This window comes from Cupressus sempervirens, chromosome 7 (genome assembly GCF_028749045.1).
Source record: "Cupressus sempervirens isolate cs-2001-9-10 chromosome 7, ASM2874904v1, whole genome shotgun sequence".
In the NCBI taxonomy this organism is placed as follows: domain Eukaryota; kingdom Viridiplantae; phylum Streptophyta; class Pinopsida; order Cupressales; family Cupressaceae; genus Cupressus; species Cupressus sempervirens.
In genome coordinates this window covers 217,157,097-217,173,307 of record NC_143124.1, presented here as the reverse complement: position 1 = coordinate 217,173,307, position 16,211 = coordinate 217,157,097, and the positions used below count along the sequence as shown (strand labels likewise).

At 33.3% G+C, this 16,211-nt stretch overlaps 1 protein-coding gene across 1 annotated transcript; it reads right to left on the bottom strand.

The window, feature by feature from the left end:
• Positions 1 to 438: 438 nt before the first annotated feature.
• LOC149546271 ((+)-larreatricin hydroxylase, chloroplastic-like) lies at positions 439 to 2,004 on the bottom strand. The gene has a single exon (XM_089794556.1). It carries the CDS (start codon positions 1,966 to 1,968, stop codon positions 748 to 750), a length of 1,221 nt encoding a protein of 406 aa, XP_089650682.1. The 5' UTR covers positions 1,969 to 2,004; the 3' UTR covers positions 439 to 747.
• Positions 2,005 to 16,211: the final 14,207 nt, after the last annotated feature.

Genomic DNA, 16,211 nt, shown 5'->3' with positions numbered 1-16,211 from the left:
CTCTTTTTGTTTATACTAACCAAAATTTATTAATATTTAGAAATGTTTTATAATGTTTGTCAAAAATTAAATGTTATAATTATGTCAAAATTGACTAAAAGAGGGGTAAGAATTTATTAAGAAAAAAAGAGAAACAAAAAGAAGAGGTGAACAAGGGGCTCTATAACAACAAGGTCATCTAACTCACGAGACAGATCCAAGCGTAGCTGCCCCCTATCCATAATATTCGAATCCTGAACATGATCAGAAGCTCATTTGGCCAAACAATTAGCAGGTCTGTTCCATGAGGAATGTAATTAAAACTAACAAACTCTAGAGAAGTACAAAAGAGAAGAGTTTGATTAAAAACTGAAGTCAATTGTCAACTAACATCCTCTAGTAACTGCAAAGTAGGAAAATTCACTACCACTTGAAAATGAGATTCACAAATAAGCTTCTGCCATCTACTCAAACAACATTGCTCCAGTAGATACGAAATGGTATGCCAACCCTTTGGATAGATGAAGCAACCAAGACTCTCAAATCCCACATCCCAGACATACAAAGAATACACACAGACAGCAACAAACAAAAGGCACACGACACAATGTCTGAATTAAGCTCAATGCGCACATGGATCAGGGAGTACGCATGAGCGCAGCAAGCACACACACAGCGTGGCAATGCTTATTACAACAGTAGAGAGAATAGAAGAGATCGACACACGGGGAGAGCGGATCAGCATATTTTATACGAAGGCGCTCCTTGTTACAACATAGAGATGAGAGCAAGGCTGTTCGCGGCCTTCGATCCGCAGTGCGGAGATTTGATTGGGCTTTTGGAGACGCATTTCGGGAATGAGAGTGACGGCGCCCTCAAAACCCAAATCCCTGAGCACATCAGAAATGACGAGGCGCATGGAGGAGGAGCGATGGAGGGAGGCACGGTGGTGGAAATGGGCTCTATCCAGTGTATGGTGGGCATATCCTCGTATTGGTAGCGGAGCTTCGGCGGATCGAAGGCGTCGCCAGCCCGGACCTCCACGAGGCGCGCGTGTTCGTCGTAGAAGTAAAACTTGGTGTCGAGGAGGTCCGGATGGTCGTAGTCCTTCCGCCCGGGCAGCGTCTTCCAGATGGTCCACATCCGGTCCACGTTGGCGTGGTGGGCATAGAAGATTGGATCTCGAGCAGCGGAGTAAAAATGTCCCGAGCAGAGGTCCTGTGGCCGCGAGCCTTCTTTATGCTGGGTGCGGCCATTCCAAAGATGAACCGTGTTATGCGGCTCATATTCCAGCGTCCCTGCGCCGCACGTGCACGTCGGGCTGTTCTCTCGGATTGGCTCTCCGTGGAATGCCCGAGTGCTTTTGGAATGCACGATTTGCTTGTGCATGATCCTGTAGTTGTTGCTAACCAGGTCCAGTTGATCGGATCGCTCATCCGGGTGACCAAAGCCCAAGTCCACGAGCCTGTTTGAGATACCGCGGCTTCTCTTGTTGTCGAACAGGGCTAGTGTCTGGTCCGTATATATGAGCGGCATGCTCATGCCCCCCTCGTAATCCCAGTTCCAGAAGGGTAGTGCGAAGTCCTCCTCGCCCAAAAGCGTAGCCAAAATGCGCTCGTGGAAGTAGAGGAACCAGCGGTGCCACGGGAGGAACAACCAGTTGCCCTGGACTTTGAAGAGCTTCTCCGTCTCTCCCATGTAGTAAGCTCCGTTGCAGTAGGCGAAGTGGACGTTGGCTTGCTGCATGAAATTCCTCGGATCCTCAGGCGGAAGATTCTTCATCAGCTGGACTGCCTTGGCATATTTCGCCACGTACTTATCGTCAGCGTTCTGCGCCGCCCTCCGCGTCCGCATTGGAAGGTTGCTGGGAAACTCGAATCTCTTTGGCTCTTCGCCCTTGTAAGGAGGGTAGCAATCCAAACATTTTGCGTAGGGAGGCACGTCGACGGGCCTTTGGCATCTCTTCAAATCTGGATAAATGGGAGCCATCTGATCGTAATAACAATAAGCTTGTACTGGCTTTATAATGATGCGTTTCCTGCTACAACTCGCACCCTTCCTTCTCTCTCTCTATATATACACCCTTCACCTTGCTAATCTTCAACAATTATGATGACGGCTTAATTGACCAGTCATTCTTATGCGATGCTTCCTTCTTACGTACCAATCTCAAGTAATTTGAACGTGCACTTTCCCATTTCCCGCTGCTTTAACAAGGATACTTAATCCACCGTGCTCTACCATATTTATCAAGTGACCTTATGATTAACATGGTAACCCGTGCTTATGATTAACATGGTAACCTGTGCTTGAACGTGTTTTTTAATTCCTTATTAACGAGGAAACTTGTGCCCTTACAGATTCGATTTCACACGCACTCTCAAGACTTCGAGCTGTTTCAGACTCCACTTCTGATTCACACACAATCCCAAGGCGTTAAGCACTTTCGGACTCGACTTCTCTGCATGGCGATGCCTTGGAGAATGTAATCAGTCATTAGTTTCCTCAATAATAATGATTAATACTACACGTTCAAGGACAACTTTCGACTTTCCTGGTTAAGGGTGCGGCCCTTTCAATACGTCCACTATATTCCCTTCTCGATGGAGTGGGAAAAGGAATCTGCACGTTACAGAATCCAAAAGGAAGCTTCACATAAGAAAGACTGGTCTACTACGCCCCACCTCCTCATCATAGTTCGCAATAACTGTCGAATCTATCTTTCTTTAAATATTGCAAAATCTAACACAGTGCAGTGTAGATCTCTTGGTTTTGACGAGTCTCGTATTTTGAAATACACAATATCTCCTGATGGCATCTTTAAATTTTAACATCTTCTAGGCTCCGTTTGGTTGGGGAAGATGATTTTTTGACATAACCAGGTTTTCGAAAACCTGATTTTGTAGTTTGGAAAGCCAATGGTCCGTTTGGTTGACACGGAAGATGAGTATACTGTGGACCCTACAATATTATTAAAAAAACTGTCATAAAATTCAAAACCTGGTTTTAATTTCGAATTCCACCTTTTTGTTGGAAGAAACTTCTTCCAATTTTTGACCAAAATTGGAAGATGAAATTGAAAACCAGGTTATAATTTTAACCAACCAAACACCAAATTTTTTTTGCAAAACCTGGTTTTGCCTCTGATAACCCGGTTTTGGCCCTCATCTTCCAGCAACCAAACGGGGCCCTAAAGAAATCGCTTGGAAGTCTAGGAAGAATTGGTCAATATAATGATTAAATAATAATGAGAACAATGTATTCATCAATTTTTAGGAAGAAATGGTCAATTTAATAATAAAATAATAGGAACAACGTGTTCATCAATTGTCGTTGTTAAAGTTTTAGGACTTGCGTAATATACCAATATTTTATAATAGAATTCAGTCTTCTTATGAGATAGAGAGATGTGAAACAAAGATAGAGGGAAATAGTAATAATAGTCTGATGAAATTTATTTGCTTTTAAAAATATCACTAATTGTATTTTAGAAAGTACCCTATTAACATTTTGGTATTTCGTATAAATTGTGAGCATCACCTAGATTCAACGAGTGTTAAGTGTTCCATTTATTCTCATAAGAAATGGATTCATGTTGAATCACTACTCAGGAAATATGGGTGAATGAGTTTGACTTAGAAATTACACAGTTAAATCTTGATAGCAATATCATAATTTGACTTGCTGTGGAAATTACCTCCTAATTATCATCTCGTATAAATATCAGTGTGTAAGCTAGCCTACACAAAATAAATAATTAACAAAAATCAATCTATAGGTAGACCCCAAGAAAAATAGTAATGTAACTTATTAATTACACCACTTGTGTGGCCATTGTGGATGTTGTAGGAAGAATTGAGTATTGTGGCAAAATAATGAGAGGAATGGGTTATTCAATCTATCATTCAAATTTGAGGAGGAATTGTACAATATAATAAAATAGATTATTTTTTTCGTAAAGATAGAGATTGAAAATGTATTCAGTGCTAAAAAAAAAATTACAGACTTGTGGTAATATAATTTTTTTTTTCTATTTGAAAATTATATAGAATGTGCATTATGAGATCTAGTATAAATGTTTTAACACCTCATATAAAAGGAATTGCTAGAGTTTTTAATACAAGAAATAAACAATAAAGAAATATGAATAGCTAGACCAAAATAGTAGTAATATAATATAAAAATATAGACTATTAGTTCGACCAAATGAATGGTCATTGTTGAAATTATAGGTAGAATTAAATAATATACAAAAATAATAGTAAGAATGTGTTCATTAATGCTCATTGCAAATATTTTGGGAGGAATCAGATAACCTAGCGATATGATATAATATATTTCCATTATTTTTCATACAAAGATAGAGAAATTAGAAAAGTAAGAAATGAAAACACAATGACATATTAGAAACAATATAATGATAGGTTATTTTTAATACCAACATTTAATGGAAGACTTGAATCTTAGATTCAAGAATGGAATTTTTAGGCATTTCCTTAATATTGAGTGTGGAGTGAGTCGTAGTTTCTCAGTTTTGATTAATTGAAATAGTTAAGCGTCATTGATTGACACAAAAGGATATAAATAAAAATGTTTGTAGTAGCATGCTACAATATTCCACTCAAGTTAATCTTAGGCTTTAGGTTAGAATGTATATATTTAAGCTTTTTCCTCTATTCATAACCAAACATTTTGGATACATGGGGAACAATAGACAAGACTCTTCTGAAAAGTTGGAGATAACACATGTCGCAATCTTTTTTTTCATTAGGCGTCTAGCTATTAAACTCCTTAATCAGCCTGAAACATTAATCCCACATGTCTAGGATCCCCTATTCTACTTGTTTCCACTACTATTTTGATAAATTTGATCCAAATGTATTACACTTCTTGCCCTATTCTAGGTGGTTTATCTTTCCTTAGTCCCCATTTTCTATAACATTTATAGTGATATGTGTTATTCTATGACAAATTAAAAGATACTCATGGAATCTTGTAAATATCACAATTTGACAAAAACTAATCCCATTTCTCCAAACTAATTTTCTTTTCTAGTCTACATCTTTCATTATTAGACATTCAATCTATGCTATTTTTGGAACAATAGGTGAGGTTCTTATGGTGGTTGTAAACCCAAAAATTGAAATCACCAACACATGGAGTGTGAACTTTTTTGACAATAATCTTTTACTCAGTATTTATTCATCCATCTCACTCATAAGCATACACTAAAAACCAAATTGGAAATAAAGAAGACGTTAAAGACTAGAGAAACTTAATACACAAGAAATATACAAAGCTTCAAGTGACCTATTTTTTATAATTTCATATATCCTTGGCCAAATCATTGTATTTTTCTACAAAGCTATGGTATGGAGAATATATATATTAAAGAACGCTACACATAGCTTACAAAGGTTTAGGTTTACAACTCAATCTAGTGCTCAACAAAATAGGGTACAATATTAATAAAAAAATTCAATGTTAAGCTTGTATGGGAGTACTATAGATTGGTGAATTTGGATAGAAACTGTACAATGAACTTGATATCAAGCTCTTGATATTGAGGTTAAGACTAAAAGAAATTTAGTGCTCATAATGCAAGATGATTTAAGTATTAATGACATTAATCATACCAATTTTTTGGATCTTAAGTTGAGAATTAGAACATACAATTGTCAGCAACATAAAACCTTATTTTGGAAGCATTAAATGAGAAGGGGATAACCAAGGATAATAATCTTTAGGACTCTATAATATCTCCAAGGATTCTTGTATTTATATTAAATTTCAATAAAATGAAAGAAAGAAATCTAATAACACACACATAGAGATATATATATAGCTGTTATTCAATAAGTATTCAATAGTACATTGACTTTGAGCTTACCATCTTAAACTTACCTAGAATGAGGATTTGGTAAAAATACCTAGATTCAAGCCTATGCGAATGGATTAGTTTTAGGGGGTAAGATAACAAATCTTTTTTCTATGATGCCATACAAATTCATCCAAATCTAGAGAGTGCACTTATTAAAATTTATAATTTGTTGTATATATATTAGAAGTAATCTTGAAATATTAATAGCAAGGACTTCTCTTATAGGTGAAAATAGAAAAGACAAGTTGTATGGTCAAGAGAAAGATGCAAATGATCTAATTTTTTGAGGAGTAAGGAAAAATAAATTGCGAAATAATACTATTCAACCAAAGATATATGGTCTAGTATATTGTAGGGCATATACAATAAATGACTAAGGAATAATTTTAATAATTCAAGGAGCTTCTTCAATCGAATGAAAATTAAGTAAAAAACAACTCTCTCTCTCTCTCTCTCTCTCTCTCTCTCTCTATATATATATATATATATATATATATATATATATATATATATATATATATATATATATATATATATATATATATATATATATATACATATATTCCCCTAACCAACCCAATTCAAGTCTATAACAAAAGTTATAGTGGGTATTTTATGGGAAATTTTTTTGATCATACCATGCATATGAAAGTCTACGCAATACTATTTGAACAAAAGTTTTTAGTGTTTTTGAAGGTGCCTAACAAAACTTTGCACCCTACTTAGATGGAACTCATATGTTTTTTGCAAATTTCCCCCATTATCACTCACATATTCCCTTATCACTAATATTTCTCTGTATATGTCCACTGACAAAACAAGTTCAATTTTATGACTAATTATACTTGATGGTTTATTGGGAAGAGATTTTGAGTCTTTCCCTTTAAATGGTCACACCATCATATGTGAGTGCTAGTTTTTAGTGGTTTTGAATGGACCTACCAAAACATTATCTCCTTGCTTATAAATAACTCATGTATTTCTTGTTAGCCCAAATTGATATTGTAAGTGCTGATGCTATGAATGTATGTAGAAGAGTCACATCAGTTGTTATGTTTTAATTGATGTCAAAGTCTTAGTTGGCTAGATATTATGCTAACTCAAGAAAGTGTCGTATCATTAGATTGATGAAGGGAATTTGATGAAGGTATTATGAAGACATAGTTGATATGAAAAGTATTTAATGGCTACTTGAATGAGCTAGAAAGTGACTATATAATATTTGTTTGCTTATTTTACAATCATATGTTAAAGGTTGCAAGATTAACAGAGACATAAGGTTAATGAAGGGAGACTATATTCAATGAGTGACTACAATATTGCCCAAGTGATTGCTAAGAAGGAAGCATAATGCAAAGTTGCCTAAGAAATCTAGTATTGATTGAGTTATATGTTTCTTGAGTAAATATAATGTTTATTGAGTGATAGATGAAAAAATTTGGCAATTTAGAATTTAAAGATGAATTTTGATTAGATTATAGAAAGGTCAAGAAGGTCCAATGTGAGAGTCAAAGTTTGTTGCAAGATCTATGCCTAAGAAAAATCATGAAGGATCCGATGAAGGAAATTGAAGAAGGATAAGGATCAACACAAAAATCTATGTATAGTTATATTTTCTATGTTTCTAAATTCATTGTATGAAGGAATTTAGTTGTAAACCTAAGATCAATGATACTGATTAAGTGACAAAAGTTTGAAGAATCTAGAAGTATTTACAAATAAAGTTAAGAAGGAAAACAAGATAGTTCTATGTTATTGGTTCAAAGTTATTGCTAGATGATATTTTTGTTGATTGTATTGTCAAGAGGATATCAAAGTGTGAATTCAAAAGAAGATTAAAATAATATTGTTGAGCCAAGAGAACCGAGTAGTGAAAGGAGAAGAAGAAGTTGTCAAGCATGCAAGTCCAAGTATAGAGTGAGTAAATAGAGTGAAAAATCAATAATAGGGATCTAAACAAGAATAGGTAGTTGTTATTCTTAATAGATCACTTTATATTGTTTACAGTTTAAGCATTGTACCAAAAAATCTTGAAAGGAATGAATGGACCTGAGAATTCTATGAAATCCTATATGATAACATCAATTAGTGGTGTTTGTAAGTCTTTTAAATTAGGCCACTTATTATGCTCGTAGAAAGGGAATGGCAATGTCTAGATGATATTTTGGTAACATTCTCTACCAAGGTCACTTTAAGTGTATGTAATCTATGACAAGGTTATCTTTTAATAGAGATCATTTTAGAAGAGTGATATTTTTGGGTTACCAGTCCTAGGTTATTTCTCCCTTAGAAGGGTTTCCATGTTAAATATTGGTGTCAAAATTTTATGAATGTTATTTGTGTTGCTTGTTTTTTTACATGTTTTAACAATTTACTACAACTCAGTAATAACTAAGATATAACTAGGTAATCATGGGAAATTTACACTCGATAATGAAATGAACAATATGATATAAGGTTGGATTTAAATGTTGAAAATGTTGTTTAAATACTGTACCAAGTGAATGAATGTATAAGGATATTTTTTTTGATGGTTTTTGATGTTTTGAAGGCATTGAAAAGTTTGAAGGGACTATGAGATAACTAGACATAGTTGAAAGCCGAGTTCTTGGAGAAAGAAGTTTAAAGGGACTTAAGCTAAAGATGAAGATGTATAAGAGAGAGCCACCAAAGTTGAATAAGGATAACTTTTCCTTATGGAAAGATCGAATGAAGTTGCATCTTTTAGGTATTGGAGATAATACCACATATTGATTGGATAATTAATATGTCATGCCTACTAGTTATATTATAGTGGAGAAAATGAATGAGAAAAGGAAGAGGACTCATAAAAATATGATTGATATTGCACCTTCTCTAACTAATATTGAATTTGAAGATATCAAGAATTATGCTAATGTTAAGAAAACATTGGATAAACTAAAGCTAGTACATGGAGTAGATGACAATATAAGAAGTGTCAAATCTAAAAGTCTCAGAGGTAAATATGATGGCATGAGAATAAAAGAAGATGAGAATTTTGCACAATATGTGAACCAAATTAGAGATGTTGTGAATGAAATCAAAGTTGCTAGTGAAGTCATTCAAGATTCTAAAATTGTAAGTAAAGTCTTTAGAACTTTTTTTTTCTATTTATGAAGACGATTTGAGAAGGAAATAACAAAAGGACCTAGAAGAAAGGTTGAGTTATGAGAAACTACAATGGGCACTTGATTAGTTAGACTTTGAAAAGATAAAATGTTTTCTTAATAATAATAAATGTAAAGATGATAGTTGTATTGAAGCCTAGAACAAGTGATCAAATAATGAACAAATGGATAGGCTTGACCGAGAAAAAGAGTAGAAGATTAAGGACCTTGAAGTTTATGCAAAGCGATGCTAGAGTTGAAAGAGCACTAGTATAACTCGAGTGAAATATATTGTTCACTAAGCATTAGTATTGACTAGTTATAAGTAAATATGTTGAATATAATAGTTAGCAGTGACCAATTAATCTAGTGATGATTGAATGTTAGAAAATAATGTTGGCCAAGGAACAAAATTTGATAGATTATGAGGAAATCGTGATTTCTAGTTGACACAATTAATTTGTTGGAATATGAAAAGAATGTTGAAGATAAGGATGGATGATCTAGAGCATTTAGTTCAAGGGGAATCGTGTTTGAGAGTTTCTATGGAAGAAGTTAAGGATGATTTTTTTGAAGTTTTTAGAAGAGAAAAGAGGAGATGAAATGATGGAAGGATTTGATGAATCCAACAAAACCCTAAGTTATATGGTGATGTTTAAGATTAGAATTACCTATTTAGTGAGGTATAAGGGTTAAACCTAGAAAGGTTAGTAGAACTAGTGAAAATCTTAACAAGGTTGGAGTAGTTTTTAATTTTGTTGATTGGCAAACTTGAACAAAAGAAAAAATAGCGAAGTTTTCTGAAGAAGTATGCTTTATTGAAGGGATGCCAAGAGAATCATAGATGAATTTTTTTATTGAGGCCACCCAATGAATCAACAATTGGACCAAATTGTGATATGTATTTGCAAAGTGAGTTGTATTTGTTAGATCAACCTACTGTTACTTTCTATCTATTGTATCAATTTTGAAATTCTTTCATCAAGGTTGACCTAACATTCATATGTAAATCCTTTAATCAAGGTGAAATTCTAATGGCATGTTCTTAAGCCCTCTAACAAGGCCTCTCTTAATAGGGTGATTAAATCCCTTACCAAGGTCACATTTAACAATATGTTTTGTAACCTTTAACAAGGTTGGCTCCTAATAGAGCTCATATTAGAAGAGTGAAAAATTGGTGACATGTTACTTGTGGTTTTTCCCAAATTGGGTTTCCACATAAATCCAAGTATCATACTTGTGTGGCTGTCATTTGAGATGTTTTACTATTAATGTTTTACATTTTGCAAATTTAAGTTACTAATTATCTACTATAGAGACCAAGCTATTGAATGTTTAGATCTAAAGTATTTGAAGTGTTTAAAAGTTCAATAAGTATAGGGTATGTATAGGATCATGGTGGGCCAAACTATGGCCTTTAGTGGAAATCAAAATCAGGACACAAATGTCAGTCAACCTGATCTAAAATCTTGAACTAGTTATGAACTTGATATCAAGAAATTGTAACTATAGTAAATTGAATTTAGTTTCTAAATAACTATCATTTTTCTTATAAAAAAATAATTTAGCTAGTCAAAATTTGGAATTTAAAAGAAAAGGGACAAAATATTTCAATAAAAAATAAGAAGTCGGTTTATGCCTGACCACCTTAATCACAATGAAATATTTTTTTTTTATAGATTCTAGATATAAGAAGTAGACTAATACCTAGATTTAATGCATATTTTTGTGTAATTTTATTCCAAGGAAATAATTAATTCTGAATTTTCTACTACAACATTTTTTGGAATAAAAAGACTCATGCCTCTAACCACCTTAACTCATTCAAAATATTAAAAAATTAATTTATTTTTTTGTTTTCCTCATAGCAAGAAAGCCATACAAGGTGACTCATCTTTCTTATTTTGAGAAAATTCTATCATTTTAAAGTTATAAATTTTTTAAATTAGTATGTAAATCAACACTTTATAAGTAACTCCATTAGAAAATAAGTAATAATTACCTATAGAAATCATAATTTGACCCCAAATATATTGATGGAAAATGGTAATTCTCTTAAGAAACCCTTTTCATTTCATCAAATTTAGATGAAAAGTTCTTTTCCTTTCATATTTACAATTTTTGGCCCATCAAGATCTTGCATATACCCTACATCTAGACATGGGGATAACTTATTCATATTGATCTCAAATTGGTTTTGAAAAGTGAGTACCAGCACACTTAAGTCATTTACTTAGTTCATGTTGAATAAGTAGTACATGTCGAGCACAACATGAATATTATGCAACATCTAGAGTCCACAGTGAGTGTTGAGCCACTAATGTACCAAGTCACTCAAGTACTGAGTAGATAGTTTATGCTGAGTTACATAGGAGTTGAGTAAAAAATGCATACCAAGTGATATAGATGCTAAATCATAGTAGAAAAATTAGTATATGCCGAGCATCAGGACTTCAGATGTCGAGTGACACAATTTTGACATATTTGTTTGTAGTGGCACAAACAACTATGTAAACCATTTTAGAGCCAACGTAAAGATGAATTACAATATTTAGGAGATAAGGATGAATCTTAAGTTGCATTCTGAATGCATATACATGTAGCCAATTAGAAAAAGGGAAGGATTAAGTGGCAAAATGGATGAATCATAGTCGTTGATTTGTAGCTAACCCTATGTCACCAAAGCATTCTTAAGGAGGAAAAACCTTCATCTCTCAAGAGTGTGTAAGGTGTATGAAGGAGAGTATAAAGAAGTGTTCATGCACAAATGGAGCATTCATGGTGGCTAAGGAGTTATGAAGTGAGATTTCATTACAGATTTAGTTAGACTAGAATAGAGGAAGAGAAGAACATACAACAAATAGACATCTAATCAAGAAGGATCGAGAATACATCAGTTTAGAGGTGATATGTCATCAAGAAAGGAAGTACCAACCATAGGATCAATGTAGAGACATTCTAATAAGTGATTTCGGTCATAATATCTTAATAGAGGTCCTAATAGGATTTATTGAAATCCTCTAACAAGGTGCTTACTTAATTTTGAATTGAAGTCCTTTAACAAGGCGCACTTCTAACAATGTGTTGAAATCCTTTAATAGGGTGAGACCTAATAGTCTTTGTAAGTCTTTAATAGGTCAAACCTTTCACAAGGTAGATCATGTCTCATGGTCAAAACATTGTAACCTTCATTGGATACATTTTATTAATATATTAATGAAGATTTGTGGGTGTCATTCCCACCCCATTTTTACCTACTCATTGGAGGGTTTCTAGGTAATCATATCTAGTGTCATATATGTGTGAATTCTTACTTGTTTACATATTCTAGATGTACATGCTTTACATGATATTTTAATTTACTCATTGAATGTGTGAGATGGATGTGTGGTGAAATTTTTTATGCATCTAAGTGTGAAATACTGATTCGCAACCCCCCTGCTCTAAAGTTTACCTTTCCTATTGTAATTCCAACAATTTGTATCAGAGCCTTTTTATCTAAAATAGAAGCTTTGCAACTTTGAGGAAAGATCTGGAAATGGAAGTCTACTAGTTGGCAAAGATTATTGAGAATCAAGAGATTGAAATACATCTCATTCTACATCAACTTAATCAAGCAAGAGAAGATCTAAATAAATCTTTGAAGAGAAGGAAGGAAATTGCTATTGAGAAAAATGACACACAATATAGAGAGATGGACACAACTATGCTATTTATAGATGGAGACTCAAATGAATTTGATGCAATAGTTATGGATCTAATGGAAAATAATAGAGCCCAAGCTGAGGAAATAAGAAAGATAAAGTTAGAGAAAGAATCACAAGACATACTATTATGTGAGGCGACTAAATAAAAGAAGAAAGCCATGGAAGACAAAGTCATGATTGAAGATGACAAAATAATTTAGGCCAATAGACTAGAAAAGAAATCAATGGAACTAACCAAGATTTCCAACATGCAATTGGATACTCTAAGTCAAATGATGAATGCCAACTATGAATTTAATTTCAAGGATATTGAGATAACAACATTGAAACTGCAGAATGAGCAATTGTAAAATGACCTAAAGAGGGAAAAGGAATTTGTTGAAAGTTTCAACAAACCAAATGAAGCCATAAAATACTTTGAGCAAATGATGAGATCCCTTAGATGCAATAATGATACATCTAGACTAGGATACATAAGCACTGAAGAAGGAGAGTCATCCAAAAATGGTGAAGAAAGGAACAAAAAAGATAAGAAATCTAAACCTACTTGTCATAATTGTGGTAAGAAAGGACATACTACTAATGTGTGTAGGAGCAAGACTGTGAATTAGGATGTCAATCATAAGAGCATGGTTCACTATCATAAGTGCAACAAACAAGGTCATTAGGCACATGAATGTAGAACCAAGACCATTAACACACAAAGGTTTAAAGGATATTTCTACAACTATCGAAAGTATGGACATAGAGCTTTTGAGTGTAGATCCAAATCCATGTGGTCATCAAACAAGAAAACAAAGGTAAGGAACAATGGAAACTCTTATAATTGGGATTATAATACAAGATATAACTATCATTGTGTCAATAATATGGATATATTCCTAAGAATTATATTAGGACACACTTTAGAGGTAACTATAAGAGATGGTTGAGTCAAACCACATGTTTTAGCTATTTGAAGACTGCAAATATCAGCCGTTATTTTCCAACAAGGAAAAAGGCACCACATTGTGATTTTGATAAAGGAAAAGCCAAGGCAGATGTTGAAAATGTTAGAAATGAAATGGACAAGACATAGAAGAAAAAGGATGGTTGCAGTACATCAAATGGAGAAGGGATCACTTCACTTAATGGTTTAGGTGATCACACCTCATCAAACTAAGAAACCAAGAGGTATGTGGGACTAATATTTGAAAGCTATATCATACACAAGTTCAAAAGGATTTAGTACTAGAAATATTACATTAGCATGAACAAAGATGCAAGATGTTATTAGAAATTCAAGATAAATCTTTAAGTTTTTCATGTTACTGTCGAGCATGAAATGTTTCCTACGTGTGCCAAGTAAAACACAAGAGAATGCCAAGCTAACAAACTGGCTAGATTATGCCAAGCTTGTAATGGATGTCGAGTGAGCCTAAACTTGGTTGATGCTAAGCTTATAGTTGTGTAAGCACTCAACATTAATTGCAGAGTTCCAAAAGTTATTTTATTAATTTTTGACTCATTTTTCATCGTTTCAAAATCAAGAAAGAGCAACAAGAGTAGAAGGTGATTTGGAAATCCATTCAAAATGATTACATAAGGTTTAATAAATGATTCATCAATCGTTCATTAGATCTTACAAGGTATTTATCAAGAGCTAAGCTACGTAGTTTATATTTTTTTAACCCCTAGCTTTGCACTATGACATCTAGTTCAAGGAATGTAGAGGATAAGGAGGTTTTAAATGTTCAACTAGTTAGTAATTAAGCTAAGTAACCTATATTCAAGTCCATACTAGACATTTCTTACAAGCAAGACCCCTCTAGTGCATTATCCATGATACCACCACATGTTTTAATAGTGCAAGGTGTTAGAAAATGTTATAACTGCAAAATAGGAAGTATTCAAGAGATGGAGATCATGGAAGCATACAATAAAATCTTGAGAATGGTGTCCTGAAGGAAGAATTCACAATCATAGAGAAGAAAGGGTTAACACAAGCCCTAGGTTTTGTAAATGTGTTAAAGACTAAATGGATTAGGATAGTGCTTAACAAGATTCATGATAGTTCATTATGGCTGGATAATGGACCTATCAAAATTACTAAGAGAATAATCCATAGGGTTAGTAGATATCCAACCCTAGATCACCCTAAGACACTGAGAAGTGACTTAAAAGAGGTAATTGAGAATAACACTAGAGCCATGTGGAACAAGAGAGGCATGACAATTGACACAATTACTGATCTATTGATAGAGTATGCGTTAAGAGTTATCTTACATGACATTTACCAATCTAGTAGATTGAACAGTGTGTCCTATATAGTAGTAGATGTGGGACACAAAATTGTCAAGAAAGATCACACACATGATCTTGCAGAATTGCAACTACAACAATTGGTTGAGAATCTTGGAACAATAAGAAAGACTAAGAGTGCACAATGTAAATTTGTTTGTATTATTCTTTTATGTTCAAAACATTTTCCCCACATTTGGTATAGTTGCATGGCAAACCAATAGATCAGTAGCAGTACAAATTGGTGAGTATATTGAACAATTAATAGAAAATTTTGAATTTGTGATGACAACCTATTCGGGGACTTTAAATAGTCAATGAAGAAGAGATCTCTAGTAGAAAAGCATTATGATGATGTATATTTTCTAGTAGATGTTGACTATACTTTTGTACAAGCTACTACACCAAGGGTGAGATGGTTAAGACCCTTAGGATATGAAATAAATGTAGATGAAGCCTCTGCAGCTATTACAAGGATAGAGGGAAATAGTAATAATAGTATGATGAAATTTATTTTCTTTTAAAAATATCACAAGTTGTATTTTAGAAAGAACACTATTAACATTTTGATATCTCGTATAAATTGTGAGCATCACCTAGATTCAACGAGTGTTAAGTGTTCCATTTATTCTCATGAGAGATGGATTCATGTTGAATCACTACTCAGGAAATATGGGTGAATAAGTTTGACTTAGAAATTACATAGTTAAATCATGATAGCAATATCACAATTTGACTTGCTGTGGAAATTACCTCCTAATTATCATCTTATATAAATATCAGTGTGTAAGCTAGCCTACACGAAATAAATAATTAACAAAAATCAATCTATAGGTAGACCCCAAGAAAAATAATAATGTAACTTATTAATTACACTACTTGTGTGGCCATTGTGGATGTTGTAGGAAGAACTGAGTATTGTGGCAAAATAATGAGAGGAATGTGTTACTCAATCTATCATTCAAATTTGAGGAGGCATTATACAATATAATAAAATAGATTATTTTTTCCTAAAGATAGAGATTGAAAATGTATTCAGTGCTAAAAAAATAATGATAGACTTGTGATAATATAATTTTTTTTTTCTATTTGAAAATTATATAGAATGTGCATTATGAGATCTAGTATAAATGTTTTAACACCTCATATAAAAGGAATTGCTAGAGCTTTTACTACAAGAAATAAACAATAAAGAAATATGAATAGCTAGAGCAAAATAGTAGGAATATAATATAC